The sequence below is a fragment of the Terrapene carolina genome, unplaced genomic scaffold (genome assembly GCF_002925995.2).
Source record: "Terrapene carolina triunguis isolate 2854851 unplaced genomic scaffold, T_m_triunguis-2.0 Scaffold197, whole genome shotgun sequence".
NCBI lineage: Eukaryota > Metazoa > Chordata > Testudines > Emydidae > Terrapene > Terrapene triunguis.
In genome coordinates, this window is record NW_020664548.1 from 1,255,331 (window position 1) to 1,273,726 (window position 18,396).

At 50.8% G+C, this 18,396-nt stretch overlaps 1 protein-coding gene across 7 annotated transcripts; it reads left to right on the top strand.

The window, feature by feature from the left end:
- Positions 1-2,262: 2,262 nt before the first annotated feature.
- Positions 2,263-16,675, top strand: LOC113407090 (high mobility group protein HMG-I/HMG-Y-like). 7 transcript variants are annotated; one of them, XM_026655125.2, is made up of 5 exons: positions 2,263-2,343; positions 9,010-9,118; positions 10,828-10,911; positions 12,422-12,472; positions 16,506-16,675. In XM_026655125.2, the coding sequence occupies exons 2-5, from the start codon at positions 9,017-9,019 to the stop codon at positions 16,560-16,562; spliced, it is 294 nt and encodes a 97-aa protein (XP_026510910.1). In that variant the 5' UTR covers positions 2,263-2,343; positions 9,010-9,016; the 3' UTR covers positions 16,563-16,675. The 7 variants fall into 7 exon arrangements, with proteins under 7 accessions (XP_026510910.1, XP_026510908.1, XP_026510914.1 ...); XM_026655123.2 differs by having other exon boundaries at positions 2,271-2,498; XM_026655129.2 differs by having other exon boundaries at positions 2,271-2,498; positions 16,509-16,675.
- Positions 16,676-18,396: the final 1,721 nt, after the last annotated feature.

Consider the following 18,396-nt stretch of genomic DNA (forward strand, 5'->3'; position numbering starts at 1 on the left):
AGGGTTATAATTCAAAATGATCTGGACAAATTGGAGAAATGGTCTGAGTTAAACAGGATGAAGTTTAATAAAGACAAATGCAAAGTGCTCCACTTAGGAAGGAACAACCAGTTTCACACATACAGAATGGGAAGAGACTGTCTAGGAAGGAGTACTGCAGAAAGGGACCTAGGGGTTATAGTGGACCACAGGCTAAATATGAGTCAACAGTGTGATGCTGTTGCAAAAAAAAGCAAATGTGATTCTGGGATGCATTAACAGGTGTATTGTGAGCAAGACACGAGAAGTCATTCTTCCGCTCTACTCTGCGCTGATTAGGCCTCAACTGGAATATTGTGTCCAGTTCTGGGCACCGCATTTCAAGAAAGATGTGGAGAAACTGGAGAGGGTCCAGAGAAGAGCAACAAGAATGATTAAAGGTCTAGAGAACATGACCTATGAAGGAAGGCTGAAAGAATTGGGTTTGTTTAGTTTGGAAAAGAGAAGACTGAGAGGGGACATGATAGCAATTTTCAGGTATCTAAAAGGGTGTCATAAGGAGGAGGGAGAAAACTTGTTCATCTTAGCCTCTAAGGATAGAACAAGAAGCAATGGGCTTAAACTGCAGCAAGGGAGGTTTAGGTTGAACATTAGGAAAAAGTTCCTAACTGTCAGGGTGGTTAAACACTGGAATAAATTGCCTAGGGAGGTTGTGGAATCTCCATCTCTGGAGATTTTTAAGAGTAGGTTAGATAAATGTCTATCAGGGATGTTCTAGACAGTATTTGGTCCTGCCATGCGGGCAGGGGACTGGACTCGATGACCTCTCGAGGTCCCTTCCAGCCCTAGAATCTATGAATCTATGAAACAACTTTAAACTAACTGCAGAGTTTGAAACCCAAAGACGGAGTAAGAGCCTGGATGGGGAAATGACCCTCAGAAAAAGAGAAACTGATTCAATTCATTTTCATTATCCAAGCTGGGAGAAATGCAAATCAAACAGACCATAAAGAGGGGACAAGTGAATTGGATTTTAAAAATTCTTTCACTTTTAATAGACTAATGCTATAATAACCTAGGTGAAGAGATGGGTGTGGTTTACAACAATGGTTCTGGGGAAAAAAGTGGGGGGCTGGTGGTTCGGGCTGGTCACACGGCGCTGGCTTTTCATTATTTCCAGCTGTTAAATCACATTAAAATAAGCTAAAAATACATTAAATACACTCCTACTGTTACTTTTCCACATAAGCAATTGCCGCAACTACTACAAGAATGTCATGGAGTGGCGAACATGGGTCAGAGGTGGGCCTGAACAATCACAAATAGAAGGGAAGATGGCCACAAGACCATCTATTAATATGCAGCCCATGCTGTGAAAAAGTTCCCTACATTACACTATAGTGCCCTGATTCTTCGTTCACGTACACTGGTGCAAATCAGGAGTAACTGCAGTAGGGGAACATATTCACATCCCCATCAGGTTGAAGTTGACTGTATCCCTTTCATAATTATTTATTTCTATTACAGCAGAGCCTAGGAGCACCAATCAAGGATCAGTCCCAACTGTGGTGCACAAGCAGGTAACAAAACCAGGTCCTGCCCCAGCTCACGAGCCAAGTGATTTTGTATATTTAAAAAAACAGGAAATGTGTTTTAAAAACTGGGGGCTCAAAGCTACTTGCGAGCATCTCTCTAAAAAATAACCAACAGCACCACGGTCTCAGAACTACAAGGTTCCCACGCTACCTTTCCCCCAGCAGGATGCCCAACTACACAGGAATCGTTTCTCCTTTAAACAAAAGAACAATGGGGGGTTCTACCCTCTTTTAATATTTATATGTATACATGACAGCTCTGAAAAATAGTTCTCTTCTTGTCTCCTCCATCTGACCAGGTTTGTTTTGTTGGGGGGGGGGAGAGGAGGAGGCGGTTCTTGCCGCTTTTTCGCTACTGCTGGTTTTTCTCTCTTACCCACTTTCCACCCACCTTCCAACATTGGCTTTAACCACAGCAGCCCTTTTAAATCACCCTTCCCTTCCCCTTCTTTGCATCTTCCCCACCCACTGGTGATGGCGTAGCGTAGCCTCTGCTGGGCTCCACCCCTCAACTGGAAGGGCTTAAAGCTCCCTTTAGCTTAGCCTGCCTGCCCTTATTTAATTTGGAGTGTGATTTTGCTATTTTTAGCAGCTGGATTCCCTCCAGTAAGGCTTGGAGGGGTTTTTTTTTTTTTTTTGGTCCCTTTCCTATTTCCCCCTCCCCGCCCCCCCCTCCCCGTGCAAATGATTTTGACCCAGCTTCCTTCCTCTTGGAACAATTTTTTTTATTTATATAAATAAGAGAGCCCTGGCTGGTCTGTGTATGTATGTGAGTGAGTCTCGCTTTGCCTGCCTTCTTGTTTCAGATCCGCATTTGCAATCAGCAGCAACCAGAAGGGGGGTTTGGGTTTAATTTGATCACAACACAGACACACAAGGAAAAAAAAACACACACACCACACAGATCCGAGATCGGGAGCAATTGTGGGTGTGTGTTTTTTTTTTTTTTTTTTTTTTCCGTTTTGTTTTGGGTGGAGGTGGTGGGGAGGGGGGTTAGTAAGTTGGTGTTTTGTTTATTTTGATGATTATTTTGTAGTCGAGTGGGCACCTGGGGGGGGGGCAAAAATCATTTTCAAATTGCAAATAATAATAATGAAGCCTGGTTTTTAGAATTTGCAGAGAGAAGCAAGCAAGGCATGCGGAATAAATATGCCCTTTGCTTTCCTTCTCATCATGCATTGCAGAATGGAAGTGGGGAGGGCTTTTGCTGGGCTTGGGGTAGGCAGAATTTGCAATGCTACCTTCCCTCCCCCTTCTTTATTTTTTTTTTTATTATTATTATTAAAGCACCTGATTTGGGAGGGGGAGGGGACTGCTATTTCTTCAGCAGGTCTCCGAGCTGATGGATGGAAGCCCCTCCGGAGACAACAGCTGAGCGCTGGGGGGGGAGAAGGAAGAGCAGCAGCGACGGGCGGGGGGGGTGCCCTGCCAAAGAGCTCAGCTTGCAATCGGCTCCGGGTTGCTGGCGGAGTTCGCTCCTGCAGGGCTCGGGTGATGGTGGCTGGCTTGGGTGATGGTGCTGCTCCTGGTTGCCCTGTTTCGCCCCCCCCCCCCGTCCGCCTTTGCGATCTTTGCAAATACGCACACTCCGAGCCGGTTTCATTTTCAAATCGCGCGACAGCACTGTCCTCCACTTATTCATTTTTTTTGCCCTGCATTTCTGCCAATAGCCAGGCAGAGCTGGGGTGGGTTTGTTTTTTTCCCCCCTCCTTCATTTCTTTTGCAAAGAGCAGGTAGTGCATTGGGCTCGCAAGAAACCCCGCCTCCTCCTGGCCCTTTAAAGGGGCAGATCCCAGAGCCATGTCTCCCCCTCTCCAACCAAGAAGAGACTGTGGTAAATCCACTGGTGTGTTTTGGGGGGCGGGGGCTTTCCTGTGGCTCTGTGCTGTTCATTATGTAAAGGGGTTGCTTGTCTTCTTTGGGTGCAATGTTCCCGACATGCTGTGGTGGGCTGATCGTACAGCAAGGGGGTACTTTTTATTTCTGGGGGGGTGGGGGTCTTTGGTTGGGCCGGGGGGGGGGGGGGGGGTGGCAATAGAGAGCGGGCAGGGAGAAGCTAAGGTGTGTCTCTCTCCATAGGTGCTGTTGTTGGAGGTGTGAGAGTCTCTACCAGGAACAGTTTGTACAGTAGGGGTGCTGAGAGCTATTGAACCAAACTGTAAACCCTGTATGTGATGGAATCCACTTCAAGTCAGGGGGTGCAACAGCACCCCCAGTTCCAGCAGCTGTGGGCTCTCTCTGGCTCCCAGACTTCCCATCCAGCTGGGGGCCAGGGCTTGGTTTCATTACAGGTCCAGACAAGAAGAGTTCTGTTGGTCTTTCCTTCTGTCTCGTTTAGGCTGAGGCTAGACTCAGTTGCAATCCAAAGGTGTGGTGATGGGGGAGATATACGATGGCTTTCCCCACTGTAAACTTTACAAGGTTTCTTTCCACTCCCACTCCTTCCCCCCCTGAGGAGGGGTCTAGACCCTACTCCTGAAATCAAGCCATTCTCGCTGTGGGTGGTTTTGATTATAACCTCTAAGACACAGAGATCTTCAAAGGGCTTATGGTGTTGTCCCTTCCGGGGGTCCCCCGCTTTTTATCATGCTGGTTTTAAAGGATGGCTGCTCTCCTAGAGTGGGGGGGGTCTTCAAAGCAGCCCCTTGGAATGTTCGTAAAGTTCATAGGGAGGGAATTGCATGCGCCTCTTGTCCTGTGCCCCTCCTGTGCTTATAAATAAAACCGGTTTTATTTATTTTATCCCCTTGCTGTTGGGACTGCCCTGCTGTGTCTTCTGGGTGGTGTCCCTGTGACACTGCTCTGACAGGACTTCTTGGGCGTGTGGAGACTGAGATTTAAGCAAGAGATTTTCCCCTGTGGATATTGCTTTTCTTTTGTTGTTAATCTGTGAGGTGGTGATTGGGCTTGGATTGGTGGCTAGTGGCTGATGCAAAGGAACTGTGAAGTCAGTCCCAGATGTGGAGATTGCGGGGAGAAGCAAAGATTAAGGATATGAACAGCTTCCAAATGAGGAGACATTAATAAGACTGGGACTTTTCAGCTTGGAAAAGAGATGACTAAGGGGGGATATGATAGAAGTCTATAAAATCATGACTGGTGTGGAGAAAGTAAATAAGGAAGTGTTATTTACTCCTTTTCATAACACAGGAACTAGGGGCCATCAAATAAAATTAATAGGCAGCAGGTTTAAAACAAACAAGGAAGTATTTTTTCCACACAACGCACAGTCAACCTGTGGAACTCCTTGCCAGAGGATGTTGTGAAGGCCAAGACTACAACAGGGTTCAAAAAAATAGATAAGTTCATGGAGGATAGGTCCATCCATGGCTATTAGCCAGGATGGGCAGGGATGGTGTCCCTAGCCTCTGTTTGCCAGAAGCTGGGAATGGGCAACGGGATGGATCACTTGATGATCACCTGTTCTGTTCCTTCCCTCTAGAGCACCTGGCACTGGCCACTGTCAGAAGACCGGATACTGGGCTAAATGGACCTTTGGTCTGACCCAGTATGGCTGTTCTTACAAATGCCATGTCCCTTTCTCAGGTGCCAGCCAGTTGTGTCTGTCTGCTGTGCTTTTAACTTCCTGCTCCCCTGGCTGCAGAGGGTTAGGCCAGAGAGCAGGGAGACAACCATGTGATCTGACTAGATCCTCCCACACCCCTGAAGTCTTCTCTTCATAAGCTTAAGGCCTGGTCTGCACCTAAAACTTAGGTTGACCTATTTCACTTGGGGCTGTGAAAAACTGTGTGCCCAGAGCACTGTATGTAGTTAGGTTAACCTAACCCCTGGTGGGGATGCAGATGTAGACAGAAGGATTCATCCCTCAACCCAGCTACTGCCTCTTGGGGAGGTGGATGAACTATGCTGATGGGGAAAACTCTTCCATCGACACAGGCAACAGCTACGCTACGTCACTACAGTGACACGGCTGTAGGGTAGACTCTGCCTTAGACAGGGAAGAGACCTATCACATCCCTGCATAGATATAGGGCCATTTCCCAATGCAGCATAATCCTGCAGTGAGGTTGCCTGTTAGGGCCCCTGCAAAAATTGGCAGGGGATTCAGCCCAGAGAACCTGCAAATCTCTTCCTCACGGGTCCGTGCAGCTCTTGAAGGGGTCCATTGGAGGGTAGGGCCATCTACTGAGAGGTTTGTGTCTCTAGGCTACTTCCTGGCTCTCTTCCCTCCATGGCAACACAGCTCTGCCAAAAACCTCGCTACAGGGTCAGAATGGGGACCAGGAACCCTGAGTTAGCACAGTGGGCTGTTTGCTACAGGGCTGAGCCCTGCCCCATGCAGCCCCGGATGAGGGGCTTTTCCATAGGGCGGAGGGAACTATGTTGTGGGTCCAGTGCTCCCCACGCCTGCATGCCCAGGTTGTTAGAGATGGAAGGGAGTGCTCAGAGGATGTATCACATTTGACAAGCGTCCTGACTTCTTAACTGGATACCCAAATGGCCAAGAATTTTACTTAAAAACAAACCCAACCCAAAACATTGGGACCATATTTCTGAGGGAGAGAATCCTTGAAGGGCTTTTGGCTGTAGTGAGTAATACATAGGGGTGTTTACATGAGGCTGTGGCTTCTGAGGTTTACTTACTTGTGAGTCACTTCCACAACTGAACATGAGCCCATATGTACGGTTTTAAAAACCTAGAAGGTCTGTGCATTCAGGATGTGTGTGTGGTTTCCCTGGGCTTTCATCCCACTATGCAACTTTTTAGAAATCTGACCTTCCCAGCTTGGCCCTTTCAGACTATAGCAGTGAAGCCCTGCTGAGGACGGCTACGTGCCCATCACCGTGGGACGATAACTGTTGGTGTGAATTTGAGCAAACCGCCTGTTGCTGAGGGCAATTGTCTGCAAAGGGGACCCTGTTCGGTTGCTACAGCTGGGAGGGTAGAGGGGACTGACCATTGCTTGTCTTAGGCATGCAACGGTGTTGGAAAGAGCTTTGTCCTCTCCGAACACAACTTTCAGCGTCATTTGAATGGGATCCAGTTGCTGACAACTAATATCATTAAGCACCTGTTTTCCTGGGACATGGGTTCTCCATTGGAGGATTGTGAACAGGTTTCAGGGGGTTGCAAACACCCCTTCTTTATAGATGGGAGGAGGGTCCTTGAAACTTTTTTACTACTCTAAAGTATCCGGATTAACCTTTGCCAAGGTGTTAGCTACCTGGAGCTGGATGGGAGTCCATTAACTCTAGATGGTCTCGCATGGACTACGTTAAGGCTTCCCTTGTGATCAGTTGGGGATGGGTTTGCCGACTGCTCTGCCACAGATTTATTCAGACAAACTAATTTAGATGTTGGTGTCACTTGTTTTAGTGAACCCGAAGTCATTTTGTTGGGCGTGGGTTTTATTTCCTGAACGCTGCTGATCCTTTTGGAATTGGACCCATTCTAGTCGCTGCTGACTTGGAGGCGACGTTATTCTGAGCACTGGTGGCTAGTGGCTTAACTGCTAGAAAAATGGACTTCTTTTGTTGAGTGTGGTTGGGGGCACACAGAGAATTTGGAGTTGCAGGGAGTCCTTGGTGCATGCAATAAGTGTGAAGGACACTGCACGGCTGGGGGAAGGGATAGCAGGGGAGCAGCGGCTGTGGAGGGCGGGGGAATCCCAGCTCCACCCCCACCCCCAGTGCTGGGAGCCGCAGCTGGAGACAAGGAGCATGAGAACTCCGCAGGGGAGCCAGCTGGGGCTGCCCAGGGGCACTTCCTTCTGACTGGCTTTAACAACTGCCCCAAGGTGACCTTTGCACCACTTCTCCCACCCACAGCTCCGCCACAGAGGGTACAGTTTGGCTCCAATGCTGCAGGGAATTGATTCAGACTAAATGTTTTGGGGTAGGGACGGTCTCTGTACAGCACCTAGCACCATGTCAGTTTGGAACTTACTCCCCCTTCCATCCATTTCTCAGCCTGGCAGGATGACAACGGCTAGTGCAGGATGCATTTTGCTCTGTATGCCTTAAGATCTGCCTGTGACTTTGAGAGGGACAGTACAGAGCTGCGGGATAGCATCAGAAGAGCCAGGCACTCTGACTGGGTCAAGGTGTGGATCCTGTCCACATTTGGGGTGAGGTATTCTTGGGATCAGCATGAGATACAGCGGAGCTAAAGGTGGGTCTTATAGCAAAGGCACTGGGCTGGGATTTAGAAGATTTGATCCTTGACTACTCAGTGTGCAATCCAGGGCAAGCTTCTTCATCTCTCTACACCTCAATTGCCCATCTGCAGAGTAGGGGCAAATAATCCTCCTTTTCTCCATCTTGTCTTAGGCTGTACGCAATTCAGGGCAGGGACTCCCTCTTACTATTGCACATGTACAACACCTAGGACAGTGGGGACCCTGAGTTCAGCAATACAAACAACAGAAGCATAAATGCCCACTGGAGTATCTTCTCCAGGAGCCTTAGGGAAGTGTTCCCAAGACAAGAAAGGGAAGCACTGTACAGAACATGGATTAAAAACCCGATAGGCAGAGGATCAGCCTGAAAGGCAGAATTGGTAGCTGGAAAAGCCCTTTAAGGTCCTACCTTGACCATCTCCCTATCAAGGTGGGATTATTCCCTGGTGGGGTACTCTGTGCAGCCTACTTAAAAGTTCCCTAAGCAATGGGGCTCCTGCCACTTTCCATGGGGAGACTATTCCATAGACTTCATGCATCTTGCTCTTTTCCTGGTAGTTCTGTCCAAGTGTGTATTTACACTCCTCTACCTGTGTAAATAACTAGAGGGTGCATGCAGTGAAGGGTTGCTGGTTAGCACCAGGCATAGCAGGAGGTGACTGTATATAATTCACTCCCTCCTTCACTGAACTCCTGACACCCCTGCCGTTCCGCCCCACCCTGACCTAAGCTGTGGGATGTGTGGACAACTACGTGCAATGGCAGGGCCCAGACTTTCAAAGGGGGCCTCCGATTTTGGGTACTTGCAGAGAGGTGGGCAAAGAGCGAGGCACAAAAACCTTCATGTTCTGAAGGAAACACCAAGACTCCTTGCACTGCTGCTCCCCAAGAAACTTATTGCTGACAGATCCAACACAGGTCATTGTGGGGAAAGAAGGGTCAGAACTGGTGGAGAGTGGGAGGGGAGTGCAAGAGTCTGATGGGACACGGCAGATGCACTGGCCAGTGACCCCCCCCCCCCAGTTTGTAATTCTGACTGCCAGGACCTGGGTGGCTTTCCCTAGGACACCATAGAATATTAGGGTTGGAAGAGACTTCAGGTGGTCATCTAGTCCAATCCCCTGCTCAAAGCAGGACCAACACCAACTAAATCAACCATGCACATGACCCTTCCCTTCTTTGTGCCCCCATTTCCCCACTAGTATTATGGGGATGATTGTGACCTATAGAACGGGGGTCATCTAGACAAGTGTTCTGTACTTACCGTTTTTTCTTCTTCTTTTGTCCTCTGGAAGAAAGACGATGAGTGAATCTAGTGCAAAATCCAGCCAGCCCTTGGCTTCCAAACAGGAGGAGGACGTGTCTGAGAAGAGAGGACGGGGACGACCCAGGAAGAAGCCTCAGGTATGGAGAATTGCTTTCTTCAATGTTTCTAGAGAGGGGTTCTATGAGGCATGCAGACAGGAGGTCTGTGGGGCGGAAAGGAAAAAAATGAGGCATCTCCATGACTGACTTGCCACCTGGGAGGCATCACCCATCTAGCACCCTCTGGTGGTTACAGCAAAGGACTGGGAGTCAGGGATCCTGGGTTCTCTCCTCAGCTCCGCCACTGCCTTACAACGTGTGGCAGCCTTGGACAAGTTTCTTAACTTGTGATCCGCAAAATGAGGCTACTCCCGACATCGGAGAGGGCTGAATCGATGCTTATCGAGATTTCATACCCAAGATCTAGCATAGGGCAAAGCAATAGCCTCTATTGCCAGGTAAGATTAAATTCTGGCTTCCAAGCTGGGGCCAAATGGCCCTCTCCAGAAGGACTTAGAAAGCAAGGCGAAAAGGCACTGACTTGCTGTATGCCCTGTGGTTGCCACTGTAACATCCCTGCTTAGCAAAATGCTTTGAGAGCAAGTCAGTGGCAAAGCTAGGAAGGGAATCCAGGTGTCCCAATTCCCACTTAGTGTTCTAACCACTGGAGAGTGTCATTCCTCTGTTCCCTTTATTGTTGTATTATTACCTTAAGCATAAACCCAGGGAGCTGGGGAAGCACAAGAAATCGTGAGCACATCTCATTTGGGAGCTCAACTCTGCTCTCAGCCATTGCAGTTTCTCCACATTGACACCAGCCTAACCAAGATCAGCAACTGGCCCTTGGTATCAATCTTTTAACTGCCCTGAGCCAGCTGATCCCACCTCCTTCCTCTTCCGGCTGGTGGAATATCTGCCTAGCAGGGCTCGGATTGGTGAGGGGAGGCAGTCACTCGGTGGAGGTGGGGGCAGGGCTGCGGGTGTTGGATTACTGGTTTGCTAATAGCTGCAGCTATAAACGGAAAGTGCCTGGGTATTAGAACTGTAGCGGTGACACCAGAATAATGCATAATTCACAAGATTGTTTTTTGTATGAGTCTCCAGGTGTCGAAATTTCAGGGTGCTCTTTCCTGGGCTATGGGCTCTTGGGTTAACTGTTTTATTGTTAAAGGGAGACATCCCAGTGCCCGCTCCAAAAATCAGGCCCATGGCGTTCTCTCTTGCGTCTCCAAATCTGGGAGGAAAAGCAGCCTCTTCTCGGAAGGGTCATGCCTTTCCTCCTCCTTTCACCAATGGCCCGTTCCATCAGAAGTCCAGGTAGCCCCCGTATGCTTTGTCCCACATCCCTCCTGGGCGCAGCGTGACAGGTGCATTCTGTCCACAGCAGAGTGCGTCACTGAAAGCAGAGCTAGTCTAAGTGCAGGCCCTCTGTGGCCATCCGTTCGCTTTGAATTCCCACAGCCCTTGGAAACTACAGGTCCCAGCATGCATTGTTCCTTCTTGATCTGCCTCTGCTGCAATGCAAACACTAGCCAGGTGTTTTCGTTGGCATCTGTGTATTAAGATTGAGGGGGGTGGGTGCAGTGCCGTGCTGTGGGCATTTCCATAACACAGGCCCTGTGGCATGCATGCCAGGACTCCGATTTATTTTGTTTTGCTGGGATTCCTTCCTGCTCTTGGGTGCAGTGAGATCCCACTTGGATGGGCAAGTGGGCTGTGAACGGGCTATGCTTGTCCCAGCCCTGCCTCTCAGCACTGATCACTGCAGATCTGGGTGTCTGCTGACAAGTCCTGTCCTTTGTCTCCAGCAGGAACCCAGCGAGGCACCAACCCCCAAGAGACCACGTGGCAGACCAAAGGGGAGCAAAAATAAGGCCACTTCTAAAGGCAGGGTAGGTATGGGGTGGGAGGGGGAAAACCACATGACCTTCCCCATCCACTGCTTCTTAATGGCCATTTAAGATTGAAGTGACTCCTTGGCATTTGGGCACTGGGAGCCTGGGGGTGTCTGGTCACAAGATGTCCCTCTCCCTTGGATTTCTTGGCATCCACAGGATTTCTGTTCTGGGAAGCTGGAGGTGACGGAACTTCCCACACGCACGCACTGGGCTCAGTGGTGAGATTTCTAGCCCAGCTGTGCAGACAGACAGGGTTTGGACCAGACAGATGGGCACCCAGATTTTTGCAGGGAGGAACCTAGGTGCTCCCTACCCCCCTCCCCGCCCCTGCCATCACCAATACAGACCCCGTGAACTCCTCATTCAAGGAAGTCAATGATCACTGATGCTTGTGTGGAGAGATGGCGGGTGGAGGAACACGAGGGTCCCTTGGACTCGTCACGTGAAGCCGTTTGCATCCAAGTGGGACAGCTGGTGACATTTTGTTTCTCAGTGTCGGCAGGAGCAGCACCGAGGCAGCTGTGGTTTGCATGGCCAAGGCTGGGCAGGAAAGATCAGGACCTTCTGCAGGGAGGAAAGTGGGGGTGGAGCAGGGAAATCTTACTATAGACTCTGGGCTGCGATCAGTTGGACGAGGGGAGGGCTCACATCACACCCCATCTTCTGTTTAACGGCAGCCTTGAGCATCCCACCATTATTCTAGCCAGCTGCAAACGGTGGACGGGCCCCAAAGGAATTGTGTGGGGCAGAGGATAGGAGGAGGCTCCTTTCTGAGCACATCCATCCAGACCCAGACTCTACTGTGTGGGACCTTGGACAAGTCACTTTCTCCTGTGCCTCAGTTTGCCCACCTGTAAGATGGGAATAAGGATACCCATCAGAAAGGACTGGCAGGAGGTGGGTGGAAGGTTTTGAGATCCTTGCTTCATAGAAGGACAAAGTCTTATAGCTAAGGTGATACTTAGGGAGGAATCTGTGGCAGCAGTGACCTAGCAGCAGCGTGCTGGTTCTCCCAGGGTCGTGTGTGTGTTAGGGAGGGGGATGAGGTTACCAGCTCCCTTCAGGCCCCCACCCGGCCCCCCAGGAAGTCTTTGAGGACAGACTGTATAAATGACAGAGTATGAGACATCGCTGGGAAGGGAGGGGTAGAGATATACAGAAGGTTCGTGTGATATGTGTGTGTGTTTGTGTTTTAAAGCTGTTTTGAAAACACGCGACTCATATCCTGCAAATTTCTCTGAGTCATGGGGCTGGCCTGGCCATTGCATGCTGGAAAATAACTCTGATTGGGGGGGGGGGGGGGGGAATCTAGCCCCGTGGGCCATCTTTATGTCCAGCAGCCAAAGGGCAGCCTGAGAACTGCCACTCATGTGAGTTTGACAAGGTGAGCTAGAAGACACCTGACCTAGAAGACAATAGAAATCAAAGATTTCCAGGGAAGGAGACGATGAGGGGGTGTTTCTTCGGTCCCCTCTGTGGATTTAAAAGTTCTCTCTGTTTTTAGAAAGCTGCAGTAACACCTGGGAGGAAACCTCGAGGCCGGCCCAAAAAATCGGTAAGTGGAACCTTCCTATCCTAATAGTTCTCCGAGGCCCAATTCTGCCAGGTGCTGAGCCCTCTCTGCTCCCAGTGAATGGAGAGTATGCAGCACCCCACAGGATCAGGCCCTTGCACAGATGCAAGGTGGGGAAAGAGGCCTGCTTCTTGCAGGGAGGAAGCCAGTCTTGAGGGGGGTGGGATCAAGAGGAGTAGCAGGAAACTCAGCTGAGCCTCTTGTGCCCTGGAGGAATCACAGTGACTGCAGTCCGGGTATTCCACACTGCAGCTGGATGGCTTCACCTCTGCGCTGTAAGAAAAGCTGGTCTCTATTCTTGGGGCTTTCCAGGTGGTGGTGGGCTAATGCATGTACTGACCCTGGCTAGTCTGCATGGATATCAGTGCTCGCAAACTGCTGCACTCCATGCCATAGCCGTTGTACTGCTGATAGGAATTCTCCTTTTGCACCGAAAGCTGGGCCTGAGATCTGTCTCTTCTGTCGTTGTGAATTTCCATGAGAACCATGCGGTTCGACGTGGTCCCACGCTCATTCGACTACTTTGCAACCACAGCAGCACCACAGAGAGTGGAAGGGGCTGAGATGCAAGGAGCTGCATCTCTGTGCTGGACATTGGCAGCACAGGCTGTGCTCTAACCGAGCAGAGGGCATGTGGTTGTGTCTTGATACTGGAAGCTCCTCAGGACCTGTGCTAAAATATAGCAGGGGGGATGCAACCTAATCTCGGGGCTGGAAGTTCCTAGGGCTGTGGCATTGAATTAGCAGAAGGGTCGCAGTCCTGCGTCCGTGCCAGATGTCCTTGGAAGCCGCGCTGTGATACACCTTAGGGGTGTGATGCAATGTACTGTAGTCGAGGGGACAGTCACATCCTGGTGCCGGATGACGCCCGGGGGAGTACAGCGAGGGGATGAGTGTCTCCGTGCCACAGGGTTCCTGGGAGGTAAACTGTAATACAGTAGGTGGTAATCCACCTCTCCGTGGTCCATGACAACTCTAAATGGCTGTAATTAGCTCAGTGTTCTTTCCCTGCTCCCCAGAGTGACTAACAGGAAGTGGCTTGTTCTCTTCAGCTAGCTGGCACAGGCCTGCCCAAGGCTTTGTGGTGTGTTACCAGGGTGGCATTCCTGCAGAGTGAGTGTGCAGCAAATTCCCTCTGCCCCCATATGTTGCTCCTCTTTCTTCCCTTTCCCAGCCACCGAGGTTCTCTGGCTGTCACAGACCCTCCTGCAGAGCCTGGCAGTCTGAGCTTCCCCCAGCAGCACCCCGCCCCACCCCAGCAGCGATAAGCTACTGCAGCAGCCCCACCCTTCCCCTGCTGTAAACTGCTATCTGCTGCCCTAGGGAGCACTCTGCTGGCTTCAGGAGCTCTGCAGAACCATGGTTTTCTTGCTTCTCTCCAGGTTAAGGCGGCACTGCCTGCCTCTTCCGCTGGATCCCCTTGTACAGCCAGCTTGGATAGCCTGGCAATTTGGGGCACCCTGTAAACAGTACTTGGATTCCTCCCACCTTCCCCTAACTGCCCTACGGGTTCCCCTGCATCCCACCAGCCCCCTGAGAATTTCAGTCTTTGCTGTCTCCAGCCACCACCTTGAGTTTTCCCTTTCTTTGTACACCCCGTAAATTCCTCCCTGGTGTAACTCCATTCAAGCAAAGCATTAGGCTGCTGTCAAGGTCACATTGCATAGCAGATCCCTACCCACCCACCTCAGGCTCAGCAAGTTGCAACCTCAGCCCTTGGCAGAAGCATCCTTGCTAAACGTGCCATGCTCACCTGCTGCTGGTTGGCTGTAGTGACCCCACATCCAGAGAAGGGGAGGAAGCCTGGATAGTTGCTTTCCAATATCCTGCACCAATGCTGCGAGATGCTGCCGCTTGCCACCAGATTTGGAGGGGTCTCCTAAATGCAGCTTTGAAGGGAGTTTGTCTGGAAACTCAGACAAGGGATAACAACATACATGGTGCACAGTGCACTTGGCCGCTCGCTCTTCAAGACGTAGGTTCAAATCCCAGCTTGGATAGCAAGAGGGGAAGACTTGTTCTAGGCCTGTCTGGTAGAAAAATGCCTGTCTTGCCAAATTCTAGAACCATCCCTGGCTGAATGAGGCCCGAGATGGGAACAGCAAAGGGTGGGCTTCAGATCTAGATTGAGGTGCATTCATAAAACCACAGGGGACTGTTATGATCGAGTCTGGTCTCCTGCACAACGCAGACTACACAAGCGTCCCCAGCATTCCTGTGTGGTGAAGGGAGGGGATTGGGGTGCTTTGCCCTAGCAAGAGCAGCTGGGGGCTGGGCTGGCACTGCAGGAGTCTAGTGCAAAGCTGCATCACTGGAACTTGCACAATCCCTGACTCACTAGTGTTCTAGAACAAACGTAAGAACGGCCACACTGGGTCAGACCCAAGGTCCGTCTAGTCCAGGATTCTGTTTTCCACTGCCAGGTGCTTCAGAGGGAAGGAACAGAACAGGTAATCATCCAGTGATCCACCAAGCTCACCTCAAATTATTTTTACAGTGTCTTTGGCTCTGAAATCTGCAAATTCCTTTGCAGGCTCCCCGGGGGAGCTGTTACCTAAACACCTGAAATTCTCCAAGCGAAACCAATGTCTACACTGAAAACAGCTCAGTCTGCGAGCAGGGCCTTGGGTTCATACAGCTGCAGGATTTTCTAGCCGGTTTCCTCGGTCCCCAGGTGGGGCTGCCAAACCCCTTTTTCTATTCTGGGTTGCCCTGGCATGCTGGTTAACCACGATCCGCTTCCCAGGAGCGGAGAAGGGTTAACCAGGGCCCATCCCTCACTTCCTTCCTTCGCTAAGTGAGAAGGTCTGTGTCACTGGAACACTTTGTATGGAATTGGCAGCCGCTTTCCGTGCCGGCTTCAATGGTTTATTTTTTTATGAATGAAACGCGAGGAAGTGGAGGTTGCTGACTCACGGCTGAGTGTGAGGGTGACTCAGACTGTTTTGAGAGCGTGCGTGTCTCTTTAAAGAGAGCCAGGCGGAGGAGTGCGTTTCAAGGAATGCCTTCGCTCCGGTTCATGCCATCGCTGTGGCACTTAGCCCAGGGGTTCCTGCCAGCAGTGCTGACGCGTGCCCCCTGCCTTGCAAGTTTGGGAGGTGGGGTGAGCAAGGGAGGGTGCTGCTCTCCGAGTGGGCAAACAGAGGTCCATTGCAAAAGGGGGGGAGGAAGAGCACAGTTGGTCTTAACAGGCATGTTGAGATTCCAGCTGCTACTGGGGTCCCCTCTTGTGGCCTCTGGGAAGCATTGCATCTAGCCGGTGGATATGTTTTTTGTTGGGCTATTCACGTCCATGAAAGTTACTGGTGTTGAGTATTTCTGCTATGGCCGAGGCTAAAGACCTACTCAGGACCAGGGCCCCAGGGTGCACACCACCACATTAATACCTGAGACTGGCCCTGCCACCATCAGCCAGTGCAGGTGCTTCTCCCTGAGGACGGTCACCAGAATCCATTACAGGGGCCCGTTGGAGGCACAGAAGTTGGGGTGTCTCCTTGGCAGAGGCGCTATGGTCCAATGCTAAGAGCAAGGGGCCGAACGTCAGGATTCTTCCACGTTCAGTTGCTAGCCACCGCCACGTATGACACGACCTTGGTTACGTGACTCTGTCGCTCACTCACTTTTTAATCTGTAGCTCTCAAAGCACTTTCCAAAGACCGGCAAGTGTCCTTATCCCCATTTCCCAGGTACAGAAACCGGGGCGAAGAGGTGGAGTGACTTCCCCAAAGTCACCGTGGCAATACTGGGACTAGTTCGGATCTGTGCCTTGGAGTGGAGCCAGTTCCAAGTGCCTGGCTGGGCCTGGCAGCGCTTGGGAGCTTGATTTGAAGTTAAATCTGGTTAGGGCTCCACTCAAAGACCGTTGAGTTTGAGTATTTTAAACATACAGAGTCATCAAAGGGGCATATCTAAAGAGGGCTGTATCTTTAATGGTGCACTAAACATGGCGTATGCTCCTACGCTGACCTGGAGCCAGGCTGGCCGGGTGCTACCTCACTCCTCCCTTCTCTTACAGCAGAAGGACGAAGAGGAGGTGAACGTTTCGCAGGAGTCATCCGAAGAGGAGCAGTGAAAACGCTTGAACCTGGCACTACCTCATCATTCAACTTACCCATTTCTCGTCAAGTTCTTGGACTGAGGAAGGAACGAAACAAAACAAAAATCCTTGGTGGGGTTTTTTTTTTCTCCTCCGCCCCCTGCACAACTTTCTCACACTCAAACAGCAGCAGCACCGGAGTACAGATCAAACCGACGGAGCGGCCGTCACGCTCGCTGACGGACGCTGTTAACTCGAAGGGGGAGAACGGGCTCTGTTGTTTCTCTTTCTTAGTGGACAGGGTTAAAATTTAGCCTACTGATTTATGTAGTTTCTTTTGTTCCTAGTGAAATTCACTGAGGGAAGGCTCCTGTAGAACAGTTGCTTTATTGTTTTGTGATTTTTTTTTTTTCCAACACACTTCTTGGTAGGGAAAGGAGGGGAGGGGGCGGCTTATGGCTGTCTATATTTTAGTTTTCTTTTTTAAACTACAGTAGTTGGGGACAGATCTGTCAAAGCCCCCCCCCCGCCCACACACACCCATTTTCCCTGCTGCACCCCTCATCTCCACTTTGCACAGAAGCTGCCGCCAGCATGCAATTGAGAGGAGCCTCTTCCTACAGCCCTGAGAGGGGAGCCAAGGTCCAGGAGGGGGGTTAGTCTGAGAGAGCTGGCTGAGCACCACTCCCCCCGATCATCTCAAACTCCCTCGTCACTCACAGCCGCAGAACTGCCTGATGCTTCCTCCCATTTCCCTCAGCTCTGATGTTCTGGCCCACCCTCCTCAGATTGCTGGCCCTGCGGGGAAGATTTGAAGGTGGAGGCCTCGAGGCTGCCCTTCCTGCTCTTAGATCCCCTAATTGACAGAGCTTGAAGGGAGCTCCCTCTCCTGTTCTGATCCAGCTCCGGCCGAGCTCCCCAAAGCCCCGTGCTGGCCTAGGGGAACCATCACCCTTGTCATTTTCCCCTTTGGGCCCAGCAGCAGAGCTGAACTATGCATTAAAATCACTTTGGGGGTAGCCCAACGGTACCGCTTCCATGGCTGGCTGCACGAGGGACTCTGAGCCGCAGCTACGTGTTAACGGTTTGTTTCAGTTCAGCCAAGGCATGTTCTGTTGGGACTGACGTGTGATCACACCCAGCACGCAGAGTCCCGCTGTGAGAATATGCCATGAGATAGGGCTCTAGAGCAATGGCCAGGGATTCAGGAGACGTGAGTTCTATTCCTGACTCTGCCGCTGGCCTACCCACGGCAAGTCACATCACCTGTGTGCCTCAGTTTTCCCCATCTGTAAAAGGGGGATAATGATACCAACTGCCTTTGTAAAGTGCTGGAAGAGCTACAGATGAAAAGTGGTAGGCAAGAGCTAAGTGTTACCATCACATGCATTTTGAAGGACCCTTAGACATGCCTACAGCGCATCCTACTGGTGATAGAGCAGTCACCTCCTTGCAGTCAGAAGGGTGGCACAGCTGGGGCTTGATGCTGGAGCACAGAGCAGACACAAGGTACAGGGACCAGCTGGCAATCAGATCCACCCCCGCCCCCACAGGTGACCAGTGCACAATCGCAAGCCTGGCACCAGGGCACAGCCAGATTTGTCTGCATTACTCTGGGGCAGAGATTAAAACTGACCTGCTGCCATCTTGAGAGAACCTTTAAGACTCAGTGCTCAAGAACAATTGCCCTTTTGTTTTAAGTTACAAAGTCCAGCCATCCCTTGCTCTCTTATTAAGGAAGCACTAATGCTTTTTGCATCCCTCCTTCCAGCTCACAACAGCAGACTTCCCTCTCGGCAGAAGACCGAGACCCCGCCTGCAATGCACAATAGACATAACACTGCACCATTAGCTGCCTTTTCGCTTCAGA